Source organism: Phacochoerus africanus, chromosome 9 (assembly GCF_016906955.1).
Source record: "Phacochoerus africanus isolate WHEZ1 chromosome 9, ROS_Pafr_v1, whole genome shotgun sequence".
In the NCBI taxonomy this organism is placed as follows: Eukaryota; Metazoa; Chordata; class Mammalia; order Artiodactyla; family Suidae; genus Phacochoerus; species Phacochoerus africanus.
The window spans coordinates 41,327,209-41,353,356 of NC_062552.1; the positions used below are offsets into that span (position 1 = coordinate 41,327,209).

Consider the following 26,148-nt stretch of genomic DNA (forward strand, 5'->3'; position numbering starts at 1 on the left):
TAGTCAAAATACAGTTTTGTACACCTATTCAAAAAAATAAACTAATCTTTTGTTTCTAATCATGCTCTTCATTCAAAAGTGAGACAGTAACTGCATGATTTAAAATGGAGAATATAGTTTGGCTGACTTTTACACACTGCAGGCACAGCACAATTCTACATTCAAGCAAGAAAAACAAATACTAAGGAAAACTGAGAAGTTCTTCAGCATCTCTAATCACACACTAGTTAACCAAGCCACTCATTAGGCAGTTTCTATCCAGGGTTGTTTCAAATAAAATTTCTAAATGCAAAATTATTTCATTAATCAACTTTAAAAGTAAAATGAATCACACAGACCAATGTCTGAAATTTGAGTACACAGCAGAAAGCAAAAAAAGAAAAGAAAAATGAAACTGCTTAAAAAATTTGCACTTCAAATTTGCTTTGGAACTTGATAAAATGATTCCTTAAAATGCATCTGGAAGACTAAAACAGGAAAATGAGACGAAATATTTTAAAAAGAAAAGTTATGCAGGTGACCTTGAACTTTAATACCAAATATTAAAACATATTAAGAAGCTATAATAACTAAAGTAATGTAGTACTGGCAAAAGAATAGACAATTCAATGGGCAAAGCCAAAAATTCAAAAATAGTAATTTAGTATCCGATAAAAGTAGCATTTCAATTCTGAGAGAAAAGGGAGGTTTATATAACTTGTGGTGGTGAGACCACTGGCAAACAACTTGAAGTAAAATTATTTTAACTTAGAACCTTCTCTGGCACTATACAACAAAATAATGAATTAAATATTAAACTGTAGAAAGCAAAGCCTGAAATATGAGAAGTACATGACGATTTATACAAAAATTGAGGGTAAGATATTCTGACAATGCAGAATAAGGAAATGTAAAACCAATTGATCCACATTAAAAATGAAATATGATCAACCATAGCTCAATGCCCTTAATATAGTAAAAGCCCTTAGTAAACAATGGGAAAACAGTGAGAAGTCAGTAAAATGGTGCTAAGAATATAAACACCCAAAAAGAAAGAAACATGAACGGTCAAAATATGTTCAAACTCAGTAGTCAAAGTTAAGCTGTCACGTAAAGTAGTGAAAGAGAAAGAAGCCCAATGTTCCTACAAATAGTCAGAGAGATGGAGGGGGTACGTGTGTAACTGCTGAGGGCAATGTAAAAAAAAAGTCCAACTTTCCTGCAGGCAAAATTAACAAGTTACTATCAGAAAGCTCTTGGACTCAAACATTCCTCTATGACTTTTATATAAGGTAATAGGTACTAAGATTTCATTATATTATTTCTAATAACAGTGAAAAATTGGAAGTAACAAAATAACAAGAATATTAAAACCATAATAGATATCCATACCATGAAATATTGTGGGGTCGGGGGGCAGGGTACCAAAAAAGCACAGTAATGGCTAAAAATTACAAAGAAGTTTAAAAAAAAATTAAGTCAGACAGATACATACACACATACCCAAAGCATGAGACTCTCTTGAAAAAAGATTACAGATAACTTTTTCTTCTTTTTGCTCATATTGTGTAAGGACCTTTATTATCTCTTCTGACTTAAGTAGCTCATTCAGAATTTGCCTTTGTTTCCCTGAGTAATAAAGGGCTCTCTTTTTTATTTAGGCTCTGGAGTTCATCAAACATAACCCAACTCCAAAATGCCAGAAAAGCTTTAAGCACATTTTCTCCCTTCCTCCCTCTCTCTCCCATGTTGCTATGCAGCAATCTCCCAGTACTTATTTTATTAACCAAAGACAAAGAATGTCTATAGAATGGTACTCCATGGGTAAAAAGGAAAAACTAAGAATATATTCATATGTGTTTATAATGTGGATAAAGAAAATCAGAAAAAGGAGTTCCCGTCGTGGTGCAGTGGTTAACGAATCCAACTAGGAACCATGAGGTTGCAGGTTCAATCCCTGGCCTTGCTCAGTGGGTTAAGGATCTGGCGTTGCCGTGAGCTGTGGTGTAGGTTGCATACGCAGCTCAGATCTCCTGTTGCTGTGGCTCTGGCGTAGGCCGGCGGCTATAGCTCTGATTAGACCCCTAGCCTGGGAACCTCCATATGCCACAGAAGTGGCTCTAGAAATAGCAAAAAGACAAAAAAAAAAAAATCAGAAAGAATACCCAAAAAAGAATAAAAGATTTTAATCAAAGGGAAGAAATCAAGCAACAGGAATATGATAACTTTTTACTGCATTAACTACTCTTAAATTTGTAAATGTATTACTAATTAAAAACTAAATTAAAAGGGTGTTCCTGTTGTGGCTTAGCAGTAATGAACCGGACTAGTATCCATGAGGATGTAGGCTGGGCGTGTGGCCCCTCTCAACAGGTTAAGGATTCAGTGTTGCCATGAGCTGCAGTGTAGTCGCAGATACGGCTTGGATCTGGCTCGTTGCTGCAGCTGTGGTATAGGCTGGCAGCTGCAGCTCCAATTCGACCCCTAGCCTAGGAACTTTCCCATGCCATGAATGCAGCCTTTTAAAAAAAAAAAACCACACAAAATAAACTAAAACAATTATTTTGTGATAATATATATAAAATGTGTATAAAACATTATATATAAACAGAAACATAAATTAAACCTATTTATATATAAATACTATACATCATACATACGTCATATTACTTAATATTGACAAGGCATATATATATTAGTGGGATTATAATTCATTACAACCTTTGTGAAAGGTCATCAAAAAGGAATCCTTCCTAATGAAATATCTAGTCACATGCTCAAACATACAGACATGAAGGAAAGAAGAGAAAGAAAGAGGAGGAGGAGAGCGGGAAAGAAAGAAAGAGTGGGAGGGAAAGGAAAGGAGAGCTCTATACCTAAATTACAGAGTATTACACGAAGCTCATCACAATCCTGAATTATTAGAAAATATGAAAAATTAGAAATAATGTAATGTAAATTAGAAATAATGTAATGTATTTAACAAGATTGCTTAAAAGACATCATAATGGGATACAAACTATTGCAGCTACAAAGATAATACTATGTATTAACACAGAAAGGGGCTTATAATATTAGATAATAAGAAAAAACCCAAGTTATACAACAGCAGTCATAATATGGGATTTTGGCATTTTTTTAATGTGGATCAGAATGAAAGTGGAAAGATAAATACCAAAGCATTAACAATACTTAAACTCAGTGAGTTTAAAGTGTTCTTCATATTGCTATATTTTCTAATTTTTTTTCTCCTCAGAAAATAACACGAACTGCTTTTATAACATAGAAAATACTTCATTTTTAATAAAATATGTATATAACAACTCCCTACCCATAACACTTGCATGGCTTGTGATTTTTTTTTTCTTTTTTTTTTGGAGGGGGCAGGTATTTTCTTTTTTTTTTTGGAGGGGGCAGGTATTGTTCAACTAATACACAAGTGAACCAAGATCTTTTGGCTCCAAATCTACAATCCTTTCCACTGTATCATGTTATCTTAATCATTCAATAAAATGTGACATTATTGTCCTTGATACTAATTTATCCTTTAAAATATTTGTATATTATACATTCCAGATAAGTGACGTTTTCGTTGTATATTTAAAATAAACATGATCTCTGTCCACATCCTTCTAAAAGATTAGAGACATAAAGGACACTTTTAATCCCAAACTGTAGGTTGAAAGAGAATAAAAAATACAGTGTTTGACTCAGCAGTGGGTTGTACTCCAAGTCTGACTGTTTGGAAGTAATTCCACAGAAAAAGAATGTTATTTTTGTCGTAGAAATAAGTATTAACTGATGATCAGATCAGCCCAAAAGTGTAATTTAACCCACAATTTGGCAGAAACCCATTACTAGTATATTGCTATCCCTACTAAACAGGTATTACCCACCCACGTAATACACAAATAGGGAGAAAGCCACAAAAGGTTAGTGACACTCTACAGATCTATGGTAAAAACTGGTCATAACCTGGTTCTTTCAAGACAGAGAAACAGGAAGAAAGCAGTTAGTCAAAGATAACAGATTAAGGATTAGTTGTCACTACTCTTCCGGATAACAGTGGTTTGCAAACTCTATTCATTCTTTCCTAGGGAAAATGTTATGCCAGTTAGAAAACCTAACTACTACAGTATTTTTAAAAAAGCATATGATGTTTTACTTAAGATTGTTTAAATGTCTATGTAGAGATGTCAAAAAAGATATATTTGCAAAAGGCGACACTACTAATATACGCTTTTGTGATGTATTTTAATATGCCAAAAGTATGCACACACATATTAATATGTTGACATATAAAAACACATCACAGAATAAGTCAATTCTCATTTCTTCGAATGCGATGTCAGACTGCACCTCAGTCTCATATCTAAAATCTAAGAAACCAGAACTGTGCCACTGCTAACTTGAAAACAGCCAGGATCCTTTGACTCAAAAGATCATCAAAATCAAAAGGATTCATTCCTCTTTATTAAGAATCTACTATTCGTTTATAAAATCACACTCTCTTAATTTTAAGAGTTGTTTACATTCTATTTCAACAGAATTTATTGTAAAGAAGCAATCAAAACATTATCATAGATATCAAATTAATTTCCTACCCAAAGTTACTAACCATTCTGACACATTACCAGTATTGAAGAATCCATTTTTATCAAGTACCTTTTTCAAAGATTAATTTTTACCTTGATACCTTTAAAAATACGTTTTAACAATCTCAGCATATTAAAAATAAAAATAATGAACTGACAAATTGCTTCATAACATACTGATAACTTTATAGCTCCCAGAAATTTTGTGAGTCTAGCTACATGAGAACAAGCACCCAAAACACACCATGATGTTACACAGCCATTTACACACATAGTCATGCTGTGTATAATACAGTACAAGTGTAGTACAAGATATCCAGAGTATAGTCACAGTATTTTCAGAAAGACTAAGTATAAATACATTGTGTAAATTCACAAAAGAACATTTTTAAGAAACACATTTCAATATTACCCAGACTGCCTACAAAACTGAACATGAATGTAATATTAAACCTCCCAATCAAATCTGACCTGCTGAAGGAATCAAAAGTGAACATCCCCAAATCATTAAAGAACTGTAAGACAAGGACAACCAAAAAAAGAAGATGTAAAAAGTAAACGAATGACAGTGTTGAGTAAATGCAAAATAAAGCCATGTAACGTGTAAAATATATTTTCCCAATTTTAATAAAAATATAAGCATACCACAAAAGAAGTATTTCATGTATTATTTATATTTTCCATAGTCCTTCTGTTATCCAATATGACAGCCACTTGCTAGATGCAACTACTTAAATTTAAATTAAAATAAAATGCAAAGTTCAGTTGCTTGGTTTTCTAGCTCATTTAACATATTCAGTAGGTACACACGGTGAGGGGCTATCTTACTGGAGAGCAGAGGAACAGAAACTTCCACCACTAGACAGTAATATAGACAAATCAACTCTTTCTATAATCAACTCTTTCTATAATCATATAAAGTCTTCCCAAAAAACTGCAAACATATCCCTCTGCACTTGAAAATTTTTTATAAACTTTCCAAATCAGTATGTTGATGATCACATTATTCTTTAAAATACAATGATAACAATCAACAGGACAGTGTTTACGATGTTCCAGGAACAATAACTATATGCTTTGACTCAGTAACTCATTTAAAATACCTTCATATAAACCCTCGGAGGTAGATAACAAGTCCACAAAGCCTTATTAGCCTTATCTGAAAGATGTATTTCAGAATTCAGAAGTTTTCAGATTTTAGAAAGTAAATACTACATCAAACTTATATGCTACATAACACCCTCGGGAGGGTCTAGGGAAGCAAGGCGCTCAGAAACACCGTGGGATGTACCAATATTAACACTGAAGGTACGTGAGGTCAATAAATAACTGCCCAGCATTAGGTCCTGGTTCTGCCATCAAATTAGTTCAAAACAAGTATTTGTTGGAAATAACTTGCAACTATAAAGTACTACAATTTTAGAGTGACAAATCTGTGAATTTTTGCCTATTTTTCATCACATAACTCAGGATTTTCATCACAGAATTATTAAAATGACCATCCCCTGAATTTCAAAAATTCATTTTTAAGACTAAACAAAATGTTTTTCCTCTGGTAATTTTATAACCTAAAATAAAAGACCTAGGTATTTTCTTTTCATGAAATAATTGACAGAGATATTTAAAAACAAATTCAAAATTTTGTCACTTTTATAAAACAATACATTCTATCAATGCAGGGATTTAATTCAGTTAGATCTAGCAACTTAAACATTCATTTCTGAAAGGAAAAAAGCATAAACAACCTTTTCCTTTTTTTTCTTTTTTTTTTTTTCCTTGCTTTTTAGGGCCTCACGTACAGCACACGGAAGTTCCCAGGCTAGGGGTGTAATTGGAGCTATAGCTGCTAGCCTACACCATAGCCACAGCAACACAGGATAAGAGCCATGTCTGTGACCTATGCTGCAGTACATGGCAACATCAGATCCTCAGCCACTGAGCCAGGGCAGGGATCGAACCCACATCCTCATGGTTACTACTCAGGTTTGTTACTGCTGAGCCACATGGAAACTTCTAAACAGCCTTCAGTTACACAGTGTTTTTATGGTCTCAATCAACTTTTGCACATTTTGCACTTTTAGGAAAGACTGTGACCAATTGTATAATACAATTTGAAAATCTTATTCATTACTATTAAACTTATAAACTAATATATATCTTAAAACATTCCAAATAGATGCATTTCACAAAAAAGTACAAGGATAAGTTTATTAACATACTTTAATATAATTGAAATTTCAGGAATTAAAATATTATTTAACAGAGATAAAATAAAAACAAGGTGGACATTTAAATATTCAACATGTTTACATACAAAATTATGAAATACCACAATATAAGCATCTGATAAGGAGTATATACATATTTAATTTCTATGAAAAATTATACTTTCTCTCCATTACTGAAATGGTCTCACCTAAAAAGATTTGGTGGTTAGGTACAGGAAACTGAAATAAATGCTATAATATGAAAATAGCAAGTTAATCCAATATTTATTATAAAAATTAGACCTCATCACAAATAACAATAATTAACTGAACAATTATCCATCTTTCCCATTTGTAATTTCATTATAGCACCTAATCACACATAAGGTAGTAGAAGTTCATTTGTAAACTCAATTTTATAAATCAAAATAAGTTTTAGTGATTGAAATGTAATTTAGCATAAGTTGTCAAGAGCTTGGACCCTGGAGTTAGACTTTCTGCCCTAAATCCTGGTTTTCCCACTTACTGTAACAGCAATATTTGATGAATTACTTAACCTTTGTATCTCAGTTTCCTCATCTACAACAGGGAATAAGAGAATCCTCAGAGGGTTGTGTGAGGATTAACTGAAATGCTGTGTGGAAGTCCTCGGGAGGGTGCCTGGTACACACAGCAGTACTGGCTATTATCACTGGTATTATCAAAGCATCTCTGAAACTGGAGTACAGGAATGTTAGCATATTTTACCTTAAGATTTCTTCCCTCCAGTTTCCTGGAAAACTAAATGCACCAGGGAAACTCAGTGTTTGAAGGAACCCTGTGTCCGTTTAATAAATATCTATTAACAATTCAGATATTTACATATTAGGTCCCTTTAAAGTCAGATAAGGTTAGGATAGAACTGAATAATAACTTCAAAGTGTTAAGCAACAGCCAAATGATACCATTTCACATATACAACTAAGCCCTACTCTAGTATAGCAAGAAATAAATGGTTGTTGCTATTTATCCCAAAAATTCCCAAGAAGCAAATCCTACTGGAAAAATTATTAGCTCAGTTTTGGACATACAGTTCATGGTGCTAAAAGAATACTTAATGGAGCTTCCAGAAAGCAGTCAGAAGTACAGACCTAAAGTCAGGAAGTTACAACTCAGAAGTTCCTCACCCGCTCCCTTGTACTACCATGGAATTTTTCATATCCTATTCCATGACAATCATTAAGTCTCCACACCCTCCTCTATTGCTAGACTATCTTGAAGGCATTTAGGTCCTGCCATATAAGACCTTGCTCAATATCGTTCTTTTTTTAAAAGTGCAAAACTTCCCAAATATCATAGCTAAAAGAGTGAATTTTACTGTATATAAAGAAAATTTCTACTTTAGAAAAGTTTATTTCAAATCTGTGGATTTGAAGTAATGATGAAATTTTCATTTGGAAGAATTCTTACAAAATACAAGTAGCATGGAAACAAAACCTTTTTTTCTTTTAATTTGGTCACATGAGAATGACTAAAAATGCTACCAACCAACAAAACCTGATATATCACCAGGCCTCTAAACCTGTAAAAGTACAATAATAACAAGGCCCAGAAATTTATAAATGAGTAAAATAAGAAGAGAAAGTCTGATGAAGATTCCTTAAAGTGCATTTAAATGAATTTAAATTCTTAAGAAGTCTGTCAAAATACCTGCAGTGTGGATTGAAAAGATTTTACTTTCTAATTTATAGGCTACGTGAGTTCAGTAACTTAAAAATGAAAAGCCTCTGGACCCTTCCAGCACACGTTACTCAAAGAGCTGTGATTAAGGAGCATATAGCAGACGTGCTCAGATATATGCACTAGGTAAGGGAAAGCTGCTGTGGTCCCCAACCCATCAGCGACCGTTGGACTGCCAATCCTTTAGTTTCGAATCTGTAGAAGTACTTCCTTAAGAATGCTGCACTAGTGGTATTTCCCCAAATGTAAGACACTGTCCATTCCATCAAGGCTCTAATAGGAAAACAGACCGGTTGCCAGCTCTACATTTAATAGCAGATCCTGACAATTCCTTTTGTGCTTGACAGCTAGATACCTTTCAGTGAAACCATTCCCTAGAAATGACACTACAATACTGGTACTTCTTCAGAGGGCAGCAAGCCAAGAAAAAACAGCTCATCTGTGGTGAAAGAGTGGGGAAGGCAGTAGCAATAGAGGATCAAAAAGCAGCAACACAATACAGGCTTAGAACTGTGAAAATGCAGGGGAGAAAAATAGAGATTCACAGAATGAAATTCCTACAACACAAAATAAACGGAGAGACTTAAGTCTGCACTTTCTCATGTAATATCACATAAGCAAGGGTCAAGTGCCGTATTGATTCTGATTATAATCAAAAGCCTAAGAACCTTACGCTCAGGTTTGGTAAATAAAAAAAAGATTCCTCTAATCTTGGTCCTATTTTCCTGTTCTATGAAGCAATTCATAAGGAGAAAAAAATAACTTGAGACTATAAATGATGAATGTAACTATTAGGAGTGGCCTCTCTATGAGGTCTGAAATAGAAGGAAAATGTACATTTCTTCCAAAGCTGTGGCCAACAATAACTTGCGCATTCTGAATCCAGCTTAAGCACATTAGTTCGGAAGATGTTTGCAAAAGTATTTAATGAGAAAGTGCTGAATTTAGCTTTTATTTTTTATTTTTTTTCTCAGTTTTCTTAAGTGGCCTGCAGTCCATCCAGCACACTAAGTAGAACCTTTCCTAAGTATAAGTGACAAAAGGAAAGATAGCTTTCTTATAGAGAACTGTTTCTACAGATCAGAGGTCATCAAACTTTCTGTAAAGAGCCACATAGTACATATTTTCAGCTTTACAGGACATATGGTCTCTGTCACAACTACTCAACTCTGCCACGTAGCGTGAAAGCAGCGATAGATAACAGATAAATAATGTGGTCCAATAAAACCTTATTTTTAAAAAACAGACAGCCAGCCTATGGACCGATAGCCATAGTTTGCTGACTTCTGCTATAGAGCATGTTTTACTACCTACTAAAAAAATACACTGTTGTAATAAATAATATCAAATTTGAAATATGATGTCTGGGCTTTGCTTTAAAATTTTTCATTTAAAAAAAAAGTAAAGAGTACGGAGCAAAGTTAAAGAAGACTGGCAAAACACAATTATTATTAGTTTGAGGATGGATGCGTGGAGTTCATTATGATATTCCAATGATTTTATGAGTTCAAAATTTCAAAAAACAAAAAGTCTTTTAAAATCAAAGTAAATCAATGAATTGCCTCTACAGGAAAATTAATTTCCTCACTTTAAACATTCTAAAATATGTTTAGTATTTTTAAACATAATTAACATAGAACAACATAAATGTTTAACATAAAGCTACTAAACGATAGCTTAAAAAATGAAATACACAAAAGTATATACAATCTTACGGGTGTGGCCCTAAAAACACACACAAAAAAAAAAAGTATATACAATCATGAACCCTTAAAATTTTCCATAATTTTAAATATAGCCTCACCTCATATAACTCCTAAATTAATACATTTAATTTATTCTCATCTAACAAAATGTGTTACCCATTTTTGGTTTTAGAATGTATTTTATAGGGCATATATTACTTATGTTAATGTATTATAGGTTTATTATTTTTCAAATAGTTTAATCAATTTTATTTCTCAGTTTTAAATCTAAGCAATAATTATTAATAGATACAATTCACATAAACAAATGCTGTTTTTTGGTCTTCAATAATTAAGAGTATAAAGGGATCGCAGGACCAAAAAGTTTGAGAATCTAAATGTTTTCAACCCTGTTTAAAGTATGTTTACCAAGCAACTATTAGATATATGCTCAAATTTATTTTTCCTTTGAACAATAATCATCACACAGTGGAGCTAATCCATAACGAAGGCTATCAATATACATCCACGTAAACCTTCAAAGGAAACATTCTTTTAAAATTGTTGGGTATGTCATGAATAATTTATCCATAGAAAAAGAAGAACTCTAACATGTTATCCCCCTTATGCTGAATATTGTCTCCTGAGCCAATAATAAAGAAAAACCAGGAGTTCCCGTCATGGCGCACTGGTTAACGAATCTGACTAAGAACCATGAGGTTGCAAGTTCAATCCCTGGCCTTGCTCAGTGGGTTAAGGATGCAGTGTTGCCATGAGATGTGGTGCAGGTCGCAGACACAGCTGGGATCCTGCGTTGCTGTGGCTCTGGCGTCGGCTGGCAGCTGTAGCTCAGACGGGACCCCTAGCCTTGGAACCTCAATATGCAGCAGGAGCGGCCCTAGAAAAGGCCAAAAAAAAAAGAAAAGAAAAACCAGTATGTGCCAGCAGGCATTCCTAATAAATACATTATCTCTCATCAAATCAAGATATGCAGTCTCACTCACTGAAAGAAGCCAGAAATCAAGCTGAACAGAGCCTTTGGAAAGAAATTTTAATGGCTGTGCAATTTCTCAAAAACTAAATAACCGTGTTTTTTAAATGTGCTAAGTTTTTTTCTCTAGTTCTAAAACACAGTGATTGCAAATATTCTCAAAACTGAAAACTAATTTAAATGAGGTTCATAGAATTATTAGGACATTTGAGAAAAATTGAGAACTCTGAAAATATTTCTAACTTTCCAAGAATATAATCAATGTCAAAATTTTCTAGATCAAAACTAAAATGGTAATAATTCATAACACAGATTTGGGCAGATAATAATTACAGCAAAAATGTTTACTTGATTGTTCACTCTGATGAAAATGAACCAGTACTTTTGGTTCTAATGCAGTGTCACTGTGGCATTTTTAACCAATTTGCCCCTTCTGCATATGTCTATTTAAAATGTTATAACCCTATTTGAGTTTTTACTTACACACAAATTTCCACGTTGTTTTATAGATCTTATTTCTATTATCTTTCATCAACATGAATAAATTTAAAATAGTAATAAGTGAGATACAGAGACATACTTACATCATACTCTGCAATTCTGCTGCAAAGCTTATAGACTTCCCTGTACTTCTTCCACTACTTGAAGTGGCAGTAGACATTGGGCTGGCTGCAGTATTATTCATCTAAAGAAAAAAGAGAACTAAACTTACAATATGCATTTAGCTATAAGTAAACGCACGGAAAACAGAAGCAATTATAAATTACTTCAAAAAGTATAGAAATATTTAAATCTCAAATTTGTTGTATGTAAATCTGATTTGTTCACACTTAACGTTCTTTATTAAAATGAAATAGTAAGGTGAAAAACTGCTTAGTCAATTATGATATCAAAAAAATTACCTGCCTGGGTGATAAACATTTCAGTGCATATTTTATAGTAAGTATTGGAAGAAAACTACTCATGAAGTTATTTTAAATGAGCTCGGTGATTTTCAAAATGTGTTCTGGGGAGCCCTAAGATTCACTAGCATTATTTCAGTGAGCTCTCAGTGGCCCCCACGCAGTTCCACCCAAAACACCACAACTCTGACTTTTCTATTTCGTATGCTGGGGTTCTCCAAATAAGATTCATTTCAGAAAGAGCTGCATAGCTCTAAGATACAAAATTAGAAAACTACAACATAATCTAATTCCATTTGATCAAAAGCCTAAAATACAAAGTTCCCATTGTGGCGTGGTGGTTAACAAATCTGACTAGGAACCATGAGGTTGTGGGTTCAATCCCTGGCCCTGCTCAGTAGGTTAAGGATCCAGTGTTGCCATGAGCTGTGGTGTAGGTCGCAGACACCACTCGGATCTGGCGTTGCTGCAGCTCTGGTGCAGGCCAGCAGCTACAGCTCTGATTCGACCTCTACCCTGGGAACCTCCGGCTAGGATGCGGCCCTAGAAAAGACAAAAAAAAAAAAAGCCTAAAATACAAATAATACCAATTAAGCCAATCAGTAGATCAGAAGCAAGAACTATGATATTTTATAATCTTATGGCTAAATAACTCATCAATTTAAAACGTGACTTTTTTCCCAATAAAATTAAGCTAATACATAATGAGAAAACTAGATGCTAATCCTAATACATGCCATTCTATTTACTGCATGTGCTAATCCCATAAATAAGAATTTGTGAAAATAATGTTCAAGTAATAAAAGTAGATAAAAGCTTCAATGTTTTTATCTCAGTTTCAATGCTTTTATCTCAAGGACACAGTAAGCGCTCGATACATGTTAACTATTATTTCATGTTTACATAAATTCTGCAATACTATGATTTTCCTTAAAAAAATACTTTGCAGATTAAGGAAGAATTAGTGAATTTAAAATACATAATAAAGCAGTAGTGAGAACTTGAAGTATAGTAAAATAATTAGGAGTCAGAAGTCAGACTCCCTGGGTTAGAATCCCAGCTCTGCTTCTTTACTGCAACTTGGGACAAGTTCCTTAACGTCTTTGTGCGTCGGTTTCCTCAGATGTCAAATGGGAATGATAACCATACACTCGTAACGTTGTTGTGAGGATTAAACCCACTAACATGGACAAAGCACTCAGAATAATTAACGACTATAAACAGAAAGAATTCAAGAATTCTATCGTGATCTGCTAAAAGCTTGTATGTGACAAATTTAGATTATCTTTATTTCACAAAGTTTCAGAAACTTGAACATTTTCACTAAAAGACCTCAATACAATTCAACAAATAGTAATCAGTTTGCTTATAAAATAAGTTCTGTTTTCATACTAACATCACCACTGCTACTAGTCAGCCTGGCCCCAAATCTCAGTCATTATCTTTGACTCCTTCTCCTGCACCCTATAATTTGTAAGAAGCCAAAAGAATTCCACTTTATGTTTTTACCTGCTCCCTTTCTTGTTGAGCTCTATCTATAGCTTCTCTCTTTGCAACTCAGTTCATTCTCCATATTGCTAGCAAGTTTATCTTCTTAATTCATCCTCTAATCTGGGCAATGGAGACTCACACTGATAAAAGGAAACTTGAACCAGGGTCATTCACCGATGACTGAGGTGGAAAGGCTGGGTCCCATAAATGAAAACTGAAAAAAATAAAAACTACTACAAACCACTGCCTGAGACGAGCCACATATGAAGCTTTTGAGAAGGCAAAAAGACAGAGATCTAAGACTGGCAGCTTATTAGCTGGGTGGCTAGATCTAGAATTTCCCAATATCATTCTGTAGCAGGACAAGCTATCTGCCAACATAAGCCCTGGTCTAACCTGAGGGCCCTAAGAGCCAGGCCAAACCACCAGAAAGAGCATGCAAGAACAGAGAAAGAAAAAAGTTACACTCAAACTGAGCCTGAAAACCAAAATTCTAAAACACATAAAGCTAATGCTGTGAAAGACCAACAGCATTTTTAAGCCTAAACTTGTTTTATTTGTTCACAAAGACTTTTTCGGAAAAAGTACTTTTTCCTACAAATAATAGAAGAAGCAACAACATTTGGAACTCGGGTTTTAAAAAAATGTGTGTGTGTGTGTGTGTGTGTGTGTGTGTGTGTGTGTCAGTCCAAGATTGGAGAAAAATAAGATTGGAAAGCAAGTTCTCAGAGGAACAGTCCTACAAAATCAGGACACAGTGATTAAAAAAGGAACTTAGTTTTCCCAATCGCCTTAGAAAATGTTTCACTTATCCCAAGACTGAGAGAGGTATGATATCCCAGAGAAGATGTTAAGCTCAAAGATCACGTATTAACCTCAGCCTTCACATACAGCTATGATTTAAGCTGACTCATGTCAGATTTGAAGACCTGTCATTCTATGGGATTACCCAGTGGCCAAATGCCCTGAGACCATTGATGGAGTAACCGCCCCCTTTTTACTTTGCAAATCCAGTCACTGCTTTAACACTCTCTCAAGAGGAGAGAAGTTTCAGAAAGTAAATTCATACTAAAGCCTCAGCGTTTTTAGGTTGTGCCTCTACTGCAAATGTTTCGCATCAGGAGAAAGAGGGGAAAGGTCCCAATCCCAGTTTATTATAACCACGATCATCCTCTCACGATCCAGTGGTTTAATTCTTAAATCAAACAGGTGAATAACATTCTTCCTGACATGATGAGCGGACAGCGCATTAGAATCTTTAAAATAATTATTTCCTGTGCCTACATTTTGTTTGATGATTTAGATAATTAACTTCTTTAGACATTAACTTCTTTACACATCAAAGTCCTATCATTCCAAAGCTTTATTTCCTATCTCTCAGACATTTAAGGGGAAAAAAAAAAAAAAAAAAGTCAGTTAAAAGCAGAAGCACTCAAGTCAATTTTCTCTAATAAATACAGTTAACATGGAACTGAAAACCTACTGTAATCTTCTCAATGGGTTAATGTCCTGCAGTTGTTTTAGCTTTCAATTGAAATGCAGCTGTTTGCCATATTTTACAAAATGAATTCAGATGTGCAGATGGAGACTTAGATTATTTCAACATGCCAGTTTAAATGTGCATTCAAGGAAAAAGTTCATCTCTGATTAATACTTACATTTAAACTGGATCATTAAGCCAATAGCCAATACAATGTCAAACCTGTAAAATTCTATTCCAGAGTAGAAAAGCTGACATCTTTTAGTAAAAATAATGGAATTTAAGGATACACCCCTTTCCTCAGAAAACAACACAACAAAAAAATTTAACTGTAGTATAGTTATATATTACAAATGTGAATTAAACAAAAGGGTAATGAACATGTTACAGGGTTTCTATAAATAGAAACAGCTCATATTTTTAGTGACTAAATGAATAAACAACTGTAAATCTTCTCAATGGGTTAATGTCCCATTGAGCTATCAATAAATAGCTCATATTTTTAGTGACTAAACAAACAAAGGAGAAAGACTCTGAAACATCTTTAGCTTAAAATACCTCAGAGTTGAAAACTTTACTACTAGCTATAATACCCTTAAAGCAATGTGAAAATATGGATTGGGAAATCCATCCGTTTACCCACGTAATAAAAGACAGTGGAATTTTTAAATTATTTCTTCTACTATATACCTGCTAAGAAAAATTAATTCAGCAGACCTAGGTACTGATTCTGAGCACCTACAGGGTCTCAATTTCAATCATTCATAACCTGAGCATCCCCTATAATATAAATTAATAGAAAACTGTTATAATCAGAACATTTTCATACAATTCCAAAGGCAGGGAGCAATTATGGTTGAGCCAACACTGTTACACACTATACTTTAGTTTTTTGTTGTTTAAAAAAAAAAAAAAATCCTCAAATCACATCACGATCTAAATTTCTCCAAAAAAAAAAAATCATTCAATCACCAAGAATGTAAAAAATAAAAAAGATTAAAATACGCAAAATTTTAAAATTTTCTATACCTAGTACTTGGGATAACTAAATGGTAATTCTAATTTATTTATATATGTCCCACTTCAAGTGGACTTTAAAAGACAGAAAATTCAAACATCCATTCAATTATCTGCTAAAAGAGAAGCAGAATGAATCATTCAAAGGGCAGATGATTCAGATATTTCACACCCGTTTTGAAATTAAAAGCAATTTTTCTAAAACTGCTAATTGCATTTTCAAACTAACTAAAAAAATCACAAACTAACTAAAAACTCACACATCAAATGAGTTCAAAACCTGAAATAAGATGCATTGATCATAGTACTTCTCATACTGCAGTATAACTATTTCCTCATCCCTAAACTGCCAACTGTGTAAGGATGGGGATACTGTTTTATCTGTAATTCTGGTACCTAATATATTGCCTGACATGGCTGATGCTCAGGAAATGCTGAATGAATGAACAAATGACTGAACAGCACAACAAAGAATAAAAGAAAAGACACATCCCTACCATTTTAGACTACTGAAGTTAACATGCTAATGGAATGACGTTAGAGATAATGCACAAGATACTATGAACAAGAGGAGGAACATGAGACCCAGTCAATTGTGGGAAAATTGTACTGAGATTTAATACTAGTTTTCATCTGAAAATAAACCATATTTAACTGCAGTTTTTTAAAAAACAACATAGGAGTTCCCGTCGTGGTGCAGTGGTTAACAAATCCAACTAGGAACCGTGAGGTTGCGGGTACGATCCCTGGCCTTGCTCAGTGGGTTAAGGATCCGGCGTTGCTGTGAGCTGTGGTGTAGGTTGCAGACGCGGCTCGGATCCTGCGTTGCTGTGGCTCTGGCGTAGGCTGGCAGCTACAGCTCTGATTAGACCCCCAGCCTGGGAACATCCATATGCAGCGGGAGCGGCCCAAGAAACGGCAAAAAGACAAAAAAATAAAATAAAATAAAAAATTTTTAAAAATACCAAGGCAAATCCAAACTTTTCATATCTCACTGAATTACTGTTAAATAAGTCCAGAACTGAAAGTACTTTGAAAATTAAAATGTGCAATAAAGAGAATTCTATGATCTAAGGAAATATTCTGTCTTACCACTGAGCAATTATTTTTCTTAAAAACCACTAGAACAGGAATAAGCACTTAACCAAAATCAGTGTGGTCCTAATCAATACAGATAAGAAACTATAAATATTAAGGAACACCTACTGATCAAAACAAATTATTAGCTGTAAGGTGAGAACATAGTTTCCCCACCAAAACATGCTTCCCTAAGAGCAACACTACTGAAGTCCCTGGTGGCCTAGTGGCTAGGGATTCAGCATTGCCACTGCTGTGGCTCAGGTTCTATCCCTGGCCCGAGAACTTCCACTAGCTATGGGTGCAGCCACAAAAATGTTTTTAAATATATCTTTTTAAATTAAAAAATAATAATAATAAGGCAACACTACCCACTCTTCAGGCATTTAAGATCAAAAACTCCAAGGCACGTTTGACTCCCCAGCTTCTTCCCTGCCTCGATCTAGGCACCCTGGTCTTAGCAATCTTTTCTTAAAAAGTTATTCTAAGTCAACCCCTTCCTTTCCAGTCTCACTCTCATACCCTTACTACGATATCTTTTAAACTCATCTCCCAGCTTGCTAATTAATTCTTGTTATCCCCTCCTGGGTACCCTTCTGCTCCTCTATCTAGAAGCCTCCAAGGGCTCCCCTTGGCCTGGAGGACAAAATGTATCTAAGATCAATATCACAAGACCTTTCCTGCCTCCTTTCCTCTATCAGCCAAGTTAAACATCCGGTCTCTCCCAAACCATCCCAGGTTCTTTTGAACCTGCACACTCCCAGTTCTTTCTGCCTGCAAGACCCTGTGTTTTCTCCCCACCTATCCTCCTCCGAGTGGTCTAGAACAGCTCGACTCAACCTCAATACCTCCAAGAAGTCCTCCCAGATACACAAGCATGAGGAATTCTTTCTCTGACATCTGATTCTTTTAATTTATGAATTCTTTTGACTTCACATTAAATGTTAGTGCATACTAATTAGTCTATTAATAAACCTCTTCCCCATAATCTCTCCCCCAACTATTGGCAGACAACTGCACTACCTACTTCACAGAGAAACAGAAAGCCTTTATTTAGTCACTTCCTTCACACTCTTCTACCAAAGCCTTCAAGTATCTTCCCTTGATTCCCTGCTCTTATAATAAAAGCACCTTCTGATTTAAAGCCAATGCACCACCAGTGCTTTGGATCATTCATTCTTAACTGTTTACTGGGCAACTACTACAAGCCAAACACTGTTGTAAGAGCGAGGGTTATGGCAGTGACTAAGCTAGACAAAAGAAATACATTATAATGCAGGAGACAAGCACATAAATATAATTTGAGGTAGTGACAACTGCTGTGAAAACAGATTAAACAAGGTGAACAGCAACCAGGAGGCAACACTTAACATAAGATCTCAACAAAGCCCCAGGGAAAGCTCTGAACTTCTAGACAAAAAGAACAGCAGAGTACCAAGATCCTGAAGCCAGTGCAGCTAGAGTGACGTGAACAAAGGGGAAAAGCAGTAGAAAATCAGATCTGAGAGTCAGCAAGAGGCCAAATAATATACAAACCCTGTACTCCACATTTTCGAGGCAACTGGAGAATTGTGATAAGGGAAGTGATTGGAAACGTTTTAGCTTGTAAAAAGGTAACTCCAGCTACTGTGAAAATACACTGTAAAGGAGCAAAGGTATAAGCCAGGAGAGGAGCTAGAAAGTTAACTGAAGTGGTACCGGCAGGAGATGACAAGGCTTAATTAGTGGAACAGGTGGAGATGGTGATAAGTGGTTAGATTTCTGGACTCTATCTGAGGGCAGAGCTGACTTGCTGCAGAATGAGACAAGGGATGTGGGAGGAGAACAGTCAAAAGGACGACTCTGAAGTTTGGGGCGGGAGCAAGTGGAGTCCAGGTGGGCCGTGTTAGGATGAGACTACCATGTAGCTGAAACCCTGCAGGAGCTTTTAACAGAGGTTGTAAGGCAGAAGACTGAAATAAGACTCAAGAAGGATAATGCATCAACATAGTAGAACCTGGTAATAAGGATCAACTAATCTCTCAAACTCAGCTTCTCTGTCAAGAATAATTTCTTCCCGTGCAGAGAAATGCTGGAAAGAAGACAGTGGCTACAACACAACCTGCAAAGATACATCTGACTTGAAAATATCAAAACACCTACACACTATGAAAACTGCAAAACTGCATACAGACTGCAGTGACATATCTTTGTTGGCTACATAAGCAATTTTTTTTTCTAACCTACAGACACAGGAGCCAGTGACAGTCTGCTCAGAGACATATGAAATTCGATTATTTTATTTTTTTTAGTCTCCTATTAACATAGGTCTCTATGCCATACTTTCATTCAAAACTCTCAAAAGAAACACTGGGTTTCAAAAATAATTTTGGTTCTTTGCAAAAATGGTTAATGTGCACTGCCAATGGGCCTACCAGATCATCCTAAAATACATGACCTCCAAACCCTGAAAAAAATGCCAACCTTCTTTTCCAATATTGAAACACTGTTGTTTTAACATAAAATATTATATAATTGAATGATAACGGTTAACTTTCCAAATACGTGCAAAATTTTGGAATCAATTATACTTCTGAGAGTAAGAAGTAAGTGTATTTGACAACAATGTCAAAAAAAGGAGATCTCAAACATGAAAAGTCTCTTCCAGTCCAGATTCATATTTTAGAAATATTAAACCTTATAAGAAGTCTATGTTAAACATAAACAATTCAGTAAAATATCTAGTGTGGTTAAAAACACAGTTCATGTGACTGAAAAAGAAAAAGGAGTGGGAGATTTACCGTAGGCATGTAAAAAAGAGATGAACTTGTACAAGCATTTCAGAGTCAAGAGAGTCTTTCACCTGTACTAACTCATATTACAGGCATACGTTTCCCCTCATCAATGAAGACGCTAAGAGTAAAAATACAGGGTACGAGTTACAATCTAACACAAAAAACAGGCTTTGATCCCAGGTAAACTGAAACATTCAGTCCATCTACATACATATTTTAACAATCTTAACATTTTAACTAACCTTCTATCACTTTAGTGCCTTAGTTTTTTCATTTGTAAAAGATGCCTATCTCCTTTAAATGTCATGTAATATTTTACATTAAAATAACATGGAATTGATGAGAAGTTGTGCACATAGCAGCCAGGGGACCTGTCGTTATGTTTTCTTGGAGACTAATGACTTTAAAAGTTAAGTTTAGGAATTCTCGCTTAAAAGTAAACCTCAGGCAGACAGATAAACAACTATAACAGACAAAAGTATTAACGATGCAAACTGGTGGGAGGGGGGAACCAACGACATCTGAGGTTCAAAACTATAGTTTGAAAATCACTAATTTCATCCAAATCCCTCATTTTTCAGGTGAGGAAACTGAAGTCCAGAGGGGTTTCTTGAACTGCCCAAGGACACACCACTATTTAGTGATACAGCTGGGACCAAAACTGAGGTCCCCTGACTCCTGGTCCAGAGTTCTTTCTACTATCCCACAAGGAACATACAAATAAAAGTTGATAATTAACTCACAAGACCTCCACAATGTGTTTGTCATAGTCAACTTTTGTGAAGTATCTGCCTATGCCGACTCACAGTGTAGCCGTAAAAGAGCTGGGCTCTGGAGTTCTAATACAGGCTCTAACACTCACCAGGTGACCTTGGGCAAGTCACATCACCTCCCTGCCTCAGTTCCCTCATCTTTAAAAAGGAGATTACAAATACCCCTCTCACAGGTCACACCAGGTCATGTACACAAAGCACTGAGGACAATGCCTGGTACCTCAAAGGCACTTCGTTCATGATGATGCCAATGATGATGAAGAATCCAAGCAAAAGTAGAGCTTCTTGAAAACATATCACTGAGCAGTAGTATTAAACACATACATTCTCAGAGAAAGAATGTTATGATTAGGAGTAGTCTTTGAAAGATTCAGAAACAAATAATATGAATGAAGTGAAATACAAAGAATTCAGTCATAAAACCTCCATAGCATTTAAGAGTTCACATCATGGCTCAGTGGGTTAAAAACCCAACTAGTAGCCATGAGGATGCAGGTTTGATCCCTGGCCCCGATCAATGGATTAGAGGATCCCGAGTAAATCACAGACACTGCTTGGATCTGGCACTGCTGTGGCTATCTCGGAGGCCGGCAGCTGCAGCTCTGATTCAACCACTAGCCTGGGAACTTCCATAAGCCACAGGGGCAGCCCTTAAAAGAAAACAAAACAAAACAAAAGACACCTCTATAGCATTTAAAATAGCAAAAGTCCACTTCAGGATTTTCAGCAACTAGTACATACTATATACCAGATAGCATGCTACTTTCATATTCATCACCTTATTTAACATTCAATAGCCACCATCCGTCAGATATTATCAGAGGAAATAATAAAATGCAAAAGAAAACTTACAGATCCATTCCAGAAAGTAAGAGCCTTACCAATATCATCTCTTAAGTGGGAATGACATGTTTGGATAAATAAACGAGATACAGCATTGAGCACAATGGTTGGAACACATCAAGTGCCCATGAAAATGTTGGCTCTCCCTTAGCAGTAGTACAGACTTGTTTTGAGCAAAGAATATATTGTAACCAGATCAATAAAGCACCATTACTGGGACTTATGGTGTTACTTGTCAAAGAGAATAATCTCCGGTAGTGGTGCCTACTGTACTCTATTTATGCTATTTCACAAATTAAAATATAAACAATTTTTGCAGATCTAGGGCCAGTCTTTACAGGAGGTAGTAGGTAGACAAGCTGAGATGAAACCAATTAAAATGTCTGTAAAACAAGACAACAACTTATGTAATTCTCATCAGAAGCCTCCTGCAATCCTGTGAGGAGGTAGGCTAAGGTTAGGTATGAATTCCATTTTACTGATGAGGAAAATGAGGCTCAGAAAAGTTATATACCTTTAACCGAAATCACAGAGAGAATACAGAAAAGGGCTAAACCTAGATTTCGGAATGAGTTTTAAGTGCTCTTTGCCCCTATCCACAATGCATCTCAGAACACAAACCTCTCCAGATCATGATTCAATAAACTTAAGGCTAGAGCAGCTAATATTTACCAAGTACTTACTTCTTATGAGCTTTGCTGCACCCAACACTGCACCCAACGCTGCACCCAACACTGCGCCCAACACATCACAAGGATTAACTACATTTAACCCTCAGTACTGAGGAATCAAACCAAATGTGTTTGGCTCTCAATAAAATATTTTATCCAGTACAGTATAAGTTCAATTAATACAACAATGCATTTAGCTGAAGTATTTTCCTTTACCATTGAAGTGAATCATAAGCAACGCCAGTCTTTTTTTTTTGTTTTTGCCTTTTCTAGGGCCACTCCTAAGGCATATGGAGGTTCCCAGGCTAGGGGTCGAATCAGAGCTGTAGCTGCCAGCCTACGCCAGAGCCACAGCAATGCCGGATCCGAGTCTGCGACCTACACCACAGCTCACGGCAATGCCGGATTCTTAACTCACTGAACAAGGCCAGGGATCGAAACCACAACGTCACGGTTCCTAGTCGGATTCATTAACCACTGCGCCATGATGGGAACTCCCAACGCCAGCCTTTAACATAAGTAGATTTCTAATTTCACTATTCAATCTCGCCATAAAGTAAAACAGGTGTTATTTTCAACAAGAATACTCAATCTTCTGATCTGACTGGCATGGCCTAAGTTGCTTTGCAGACTCCTATACCAAAAGATGTTATAGAGAGAACCAAAAATCAAGGTGCCCAAGATTTGTATCTAATTATATGGAGAAAAGTAAAAAATTTTAATTAGCAGTGACTTAAATGGACAGGCCACTTGCTGGCCTTATTCCGGATAGTTTTTTAAGCACATACGCAATAACTATGTCACTACTTTAAAGCATTTCATTTCTGAGATTGCAATATGGTTAATCCTCCTAAAACTATATATGACAAATGTCAACAGGCCTAAAAGTAGGGTTACTGTATTATTATGTGGACCCAACTGGAACATTTTTGAGAATGAAAGGAGCTCTATTAACAATTATGCTGAAACAAACATGACTGTCCCAGAAAAAGCAGGGTGTACAGTCACCCTGTATAAGAACAACCCATTTTTATTTGTCTGCTATGGACTATTCCCTGTATACACTTAATTTGTGAGCTTTAAGTTTTTGTTTCAGGTCCAAGGATTATCATCAGCCTTGAGACCAAGGACACCACTTCACAAACATCAGGCCAGAGTTAAGGGTATGCTATCTATAAGTAAAGTGTTGGGGTTAAGTTTTTCTTTCAAACTTAACTTTATAAACATTTGTTTGTGAGGGAAAAAAAAAAACACTCCCCATATTTTAAAGAAAGCAACCTTGCAAAATATCATCAAATTTCATACGTATCTCTTCAAAAGTTTTGAATACCAATAACAACAAAACTACTTCTGAAATGGCCCCATGCTCAAGCTCAAAGGTTACCACTATAATTTATCAAATTGTCTCACACAAAAGTTGAGGAGTTCCTGTCGTGGCACAGCAGAAACAAATTTGACTAGGAATCATGAGGTTGTGGGTTCCATGCCTGGCCTCGCTCAGTGGGTTAAGGATCCACGTTGCCTGGAGCTGTGGTGTAGACACGGCTCAGATCTAGAGTTGCTATGGTGTAGACCTGCAGCTATAGCTCTGATTCGACCCCTAGCCTGGGACTCTCCACTGGCTGTGGGTGCGGCCCTAAAAAGCAAAAAAAAAAAAAAAAAAAGAACCACCTTCCAAACAGAAAAAAAAAAAAAAAGCTGGAGGAATAAATGAGTTGAAAGGTTTACACTGAAAACTAAAGCAATAAAAGTCAGTGGAAACCCAGGGTCACAATACAGTACAATGATTAAAGTTAACGCCAGTCGGTAGTATTATGACTCTCCAAATCAATCCGGCATTAGCTGTACAACCTTAGAGTCAAAAGAATGCTTTGCTTTAATTTGTGAGCTGTAAATAAGTACTAACAGATCCAAGCTTTCTTTGAACTGTAGTATTTGAATGAAAGGCATTATTTGAATATAATTATGACTACCTAAGGCAACAAACATTGTAAGAGTTGGCTTCTCTGATTTAAAACTCAACCAAATCAAGAACTGGAAAAGTTCTCAAAGTCTAAATTCTAGACCTATGCTGTCCAATAAGGCAGCCATGTGGCTATTTATATGTAAATTAAATTAAATTAAAAATTAAATTCCTTGGTTCCTCACATTTCAAGTGCTCAGGAGCCACTGGTGTCTAGTGGAAACCATATTAGGACAACACGGATTTACAGACTATTTCCATAATGACAGAAAATTCCATCGGACAGTACTGCTCTGTACCTTTTCTTGAATGTTCCCATAGACTGGAAACTTGTAATAAATAGCACAACGAAGTGCACCTTATTTTTGCAAAGTACTAACTATCAGGCAATTATTCATAACATTCAGTCAAATCCAACCTCTGAAAGATTCGCCAGACACTCTTCGAGTTCCAATCCCCAATTTGGTCTTCATGTAGATCTTTGCAGAGCTAACTACTTGTTTCCAAAGTTCTGGCCCTCACAAATACAAAGACCCTAGGTCCTCTCCTCCCAGATACATCCTCATTTTTTTGGACCCAAAGAGTTTAATTCTATAGCCTCACGGAGTTAAGCTTATTTATCCATGTGTACATTAATAACACATGTCCAGGGTCGTCTCTGAGTGTCAGATATTACATGCCGCTGCCCATATAAATCCAGAGCAGCTTCTTGATTTTCCATTTTGAAAGCAAGGTCACAGGCATTCTGAGTTTCTTAAATCAGGGAGAAAAAAAAAAGTAATTAACAGGTAATTGATCAGTGCCCGGAGCTTGTTTTTTTAACGAGTACTACCTCCTATAACCCTCACAATTCGGAACTAGGCTATTACTGTCCCCATTTTACAGACCTGAACACCTGGACAAAGACCCGCTAAATAATTTCCCCAGGGGTCACAGACGTGGGGTCACAGACGTGGGCTCACCCCTGAGAGCAGGGAGTCGGTCTTTTCCTTTTTCTGGATGCTACACTTTTCCTAACGCTACCTAAACTCTTCCACCTCGCGGATAAAGCAACAATTTACTTCTTTAAGAATTCTTGCCCCCACTCCCCAAACACTACCTAGATGAGACGCGTTCTTCACACACCCCAGCGGCTCCCGCTCCCGCCCGGCCGCCCGCCCAGCTCCCCTGGCCCCACGCCCACCCGCCCACAGGGAGGAGTCAAGGCCAACTCCACACTCCGCGGGAGAACCCCGGCGCCGCGCGGGGCCAGCGCCTCAGGAGACGCTGCCTCGGTCCTCCCCTCAGCCTCCTGTGCGATCGCCCGGGACCCCCCGCGGCCGCCCTGGGGCTGGGACAGGGGCCGGGGCCCGGAGGCGCTGGGCTTGGCGTGCGCCCCCCACCCCCGCCGGCCCCAGCCCTTTCCCCTGCCCGCCCCGCGCCGCCCCCTTGACCCCCCCCCCCTACAACCTCTGCTCTAAGAACACTTGTAGGCACGGCTGTGTGTCCCGCGTGGAGGATGTAGGGGTAGCGATGGTGCGGTTTCTGCGGCGGCGGCCCGGGACACGCTTGGGAAGGGGCGGGGTGGGGGGCTGAGAGTGTCGGAAGGGAGAGGTGGCACGGCGAGGGGAGGGGGGGGGCGCAAGATGGCGCGAGCCCGACTCTCCCCGTGGGGCGGGGGTGGCGGAGGTGGAGGAGGGAGGGCTGCGCACGCCCCCACCGCTCCCGGCAAGGGCCGGGGCGCATGCGCGCTCGGCCAGGTGGCGCGCGGTCTCCTTTCCCTAGCAAGCCACTTCCGCCACGCTCGCTGGGCGGGGCGTCGCCGCGGAGCTCGCCGGCCGCCACTTTCTGGGCGGCTGCGGTTGGTGCCGCGCTGGGCCCCGTATTGGCTACTCTGAGCCGCGCGTCGGGCCTTAGAGTCGAGGCTGCAGGGAGAGCCTTGGGGATGAGCCGAGAACGGGAGGGTGTTCAAGGGCTAAACTTGGGTTCTTTAAGAGTGAGT

The 26,148-nt window shown here is 37.1% G+C and overlaps 2 protein-coding genes across 3 annotated transcripts in view; one reads left to right on the plus strand and one right to left on the minus strand.

Moving 5' to 3' along the window:
* The window catches only part of LOC125135140 (runt-related transcription factor 2-like), a 48,934-nt gene extending 28,272 nt beyond the window's left edge, over positions 1 to 20,662 (plus strand). For both annotated transcript variants that reach the window (XM_047794879.1, XM_047794880.1), the window contains exon 3: positions 20,499 to 20,662. In XM_047794879.1, the coding sequence (XP_047650835.1) occupies positions 20,499 to 20,641 (143 nt within the window). In that variant the 3' untranslated portion in view covers positions 20,642 to 20,662. The remainder of the gene's footprint in view (positions 1 to 20,498) is intronic.
* SUPT3H (SPT3 homolog, SAGA and STAGA complex component) overlaps positions 1 to 25,885 on the minus strand; it is a 395,053-nt gene extending 369,168 nt beyond the window's left edge. The window contains exons 1-2 of the mRNA XM_047794878.1: positions 25,617 to 25,885; positions 11,761 to 11,861 (exon numbers count right to left, since the gene is read on the minus strand). Coding sequence (XP_047650834.1) covers positions 11,761 to 11,861 — 101 coding nt within the window. The 5' untranslated portion in view covers positions 25,617 to 25,885. The remainder of the gene's footprint in view (positions 1 to 11,760; positions 11,862 to 25,616) is intronic.
* Positions 25,886 to 26,148: the final 263 nt, after the last annotated feature.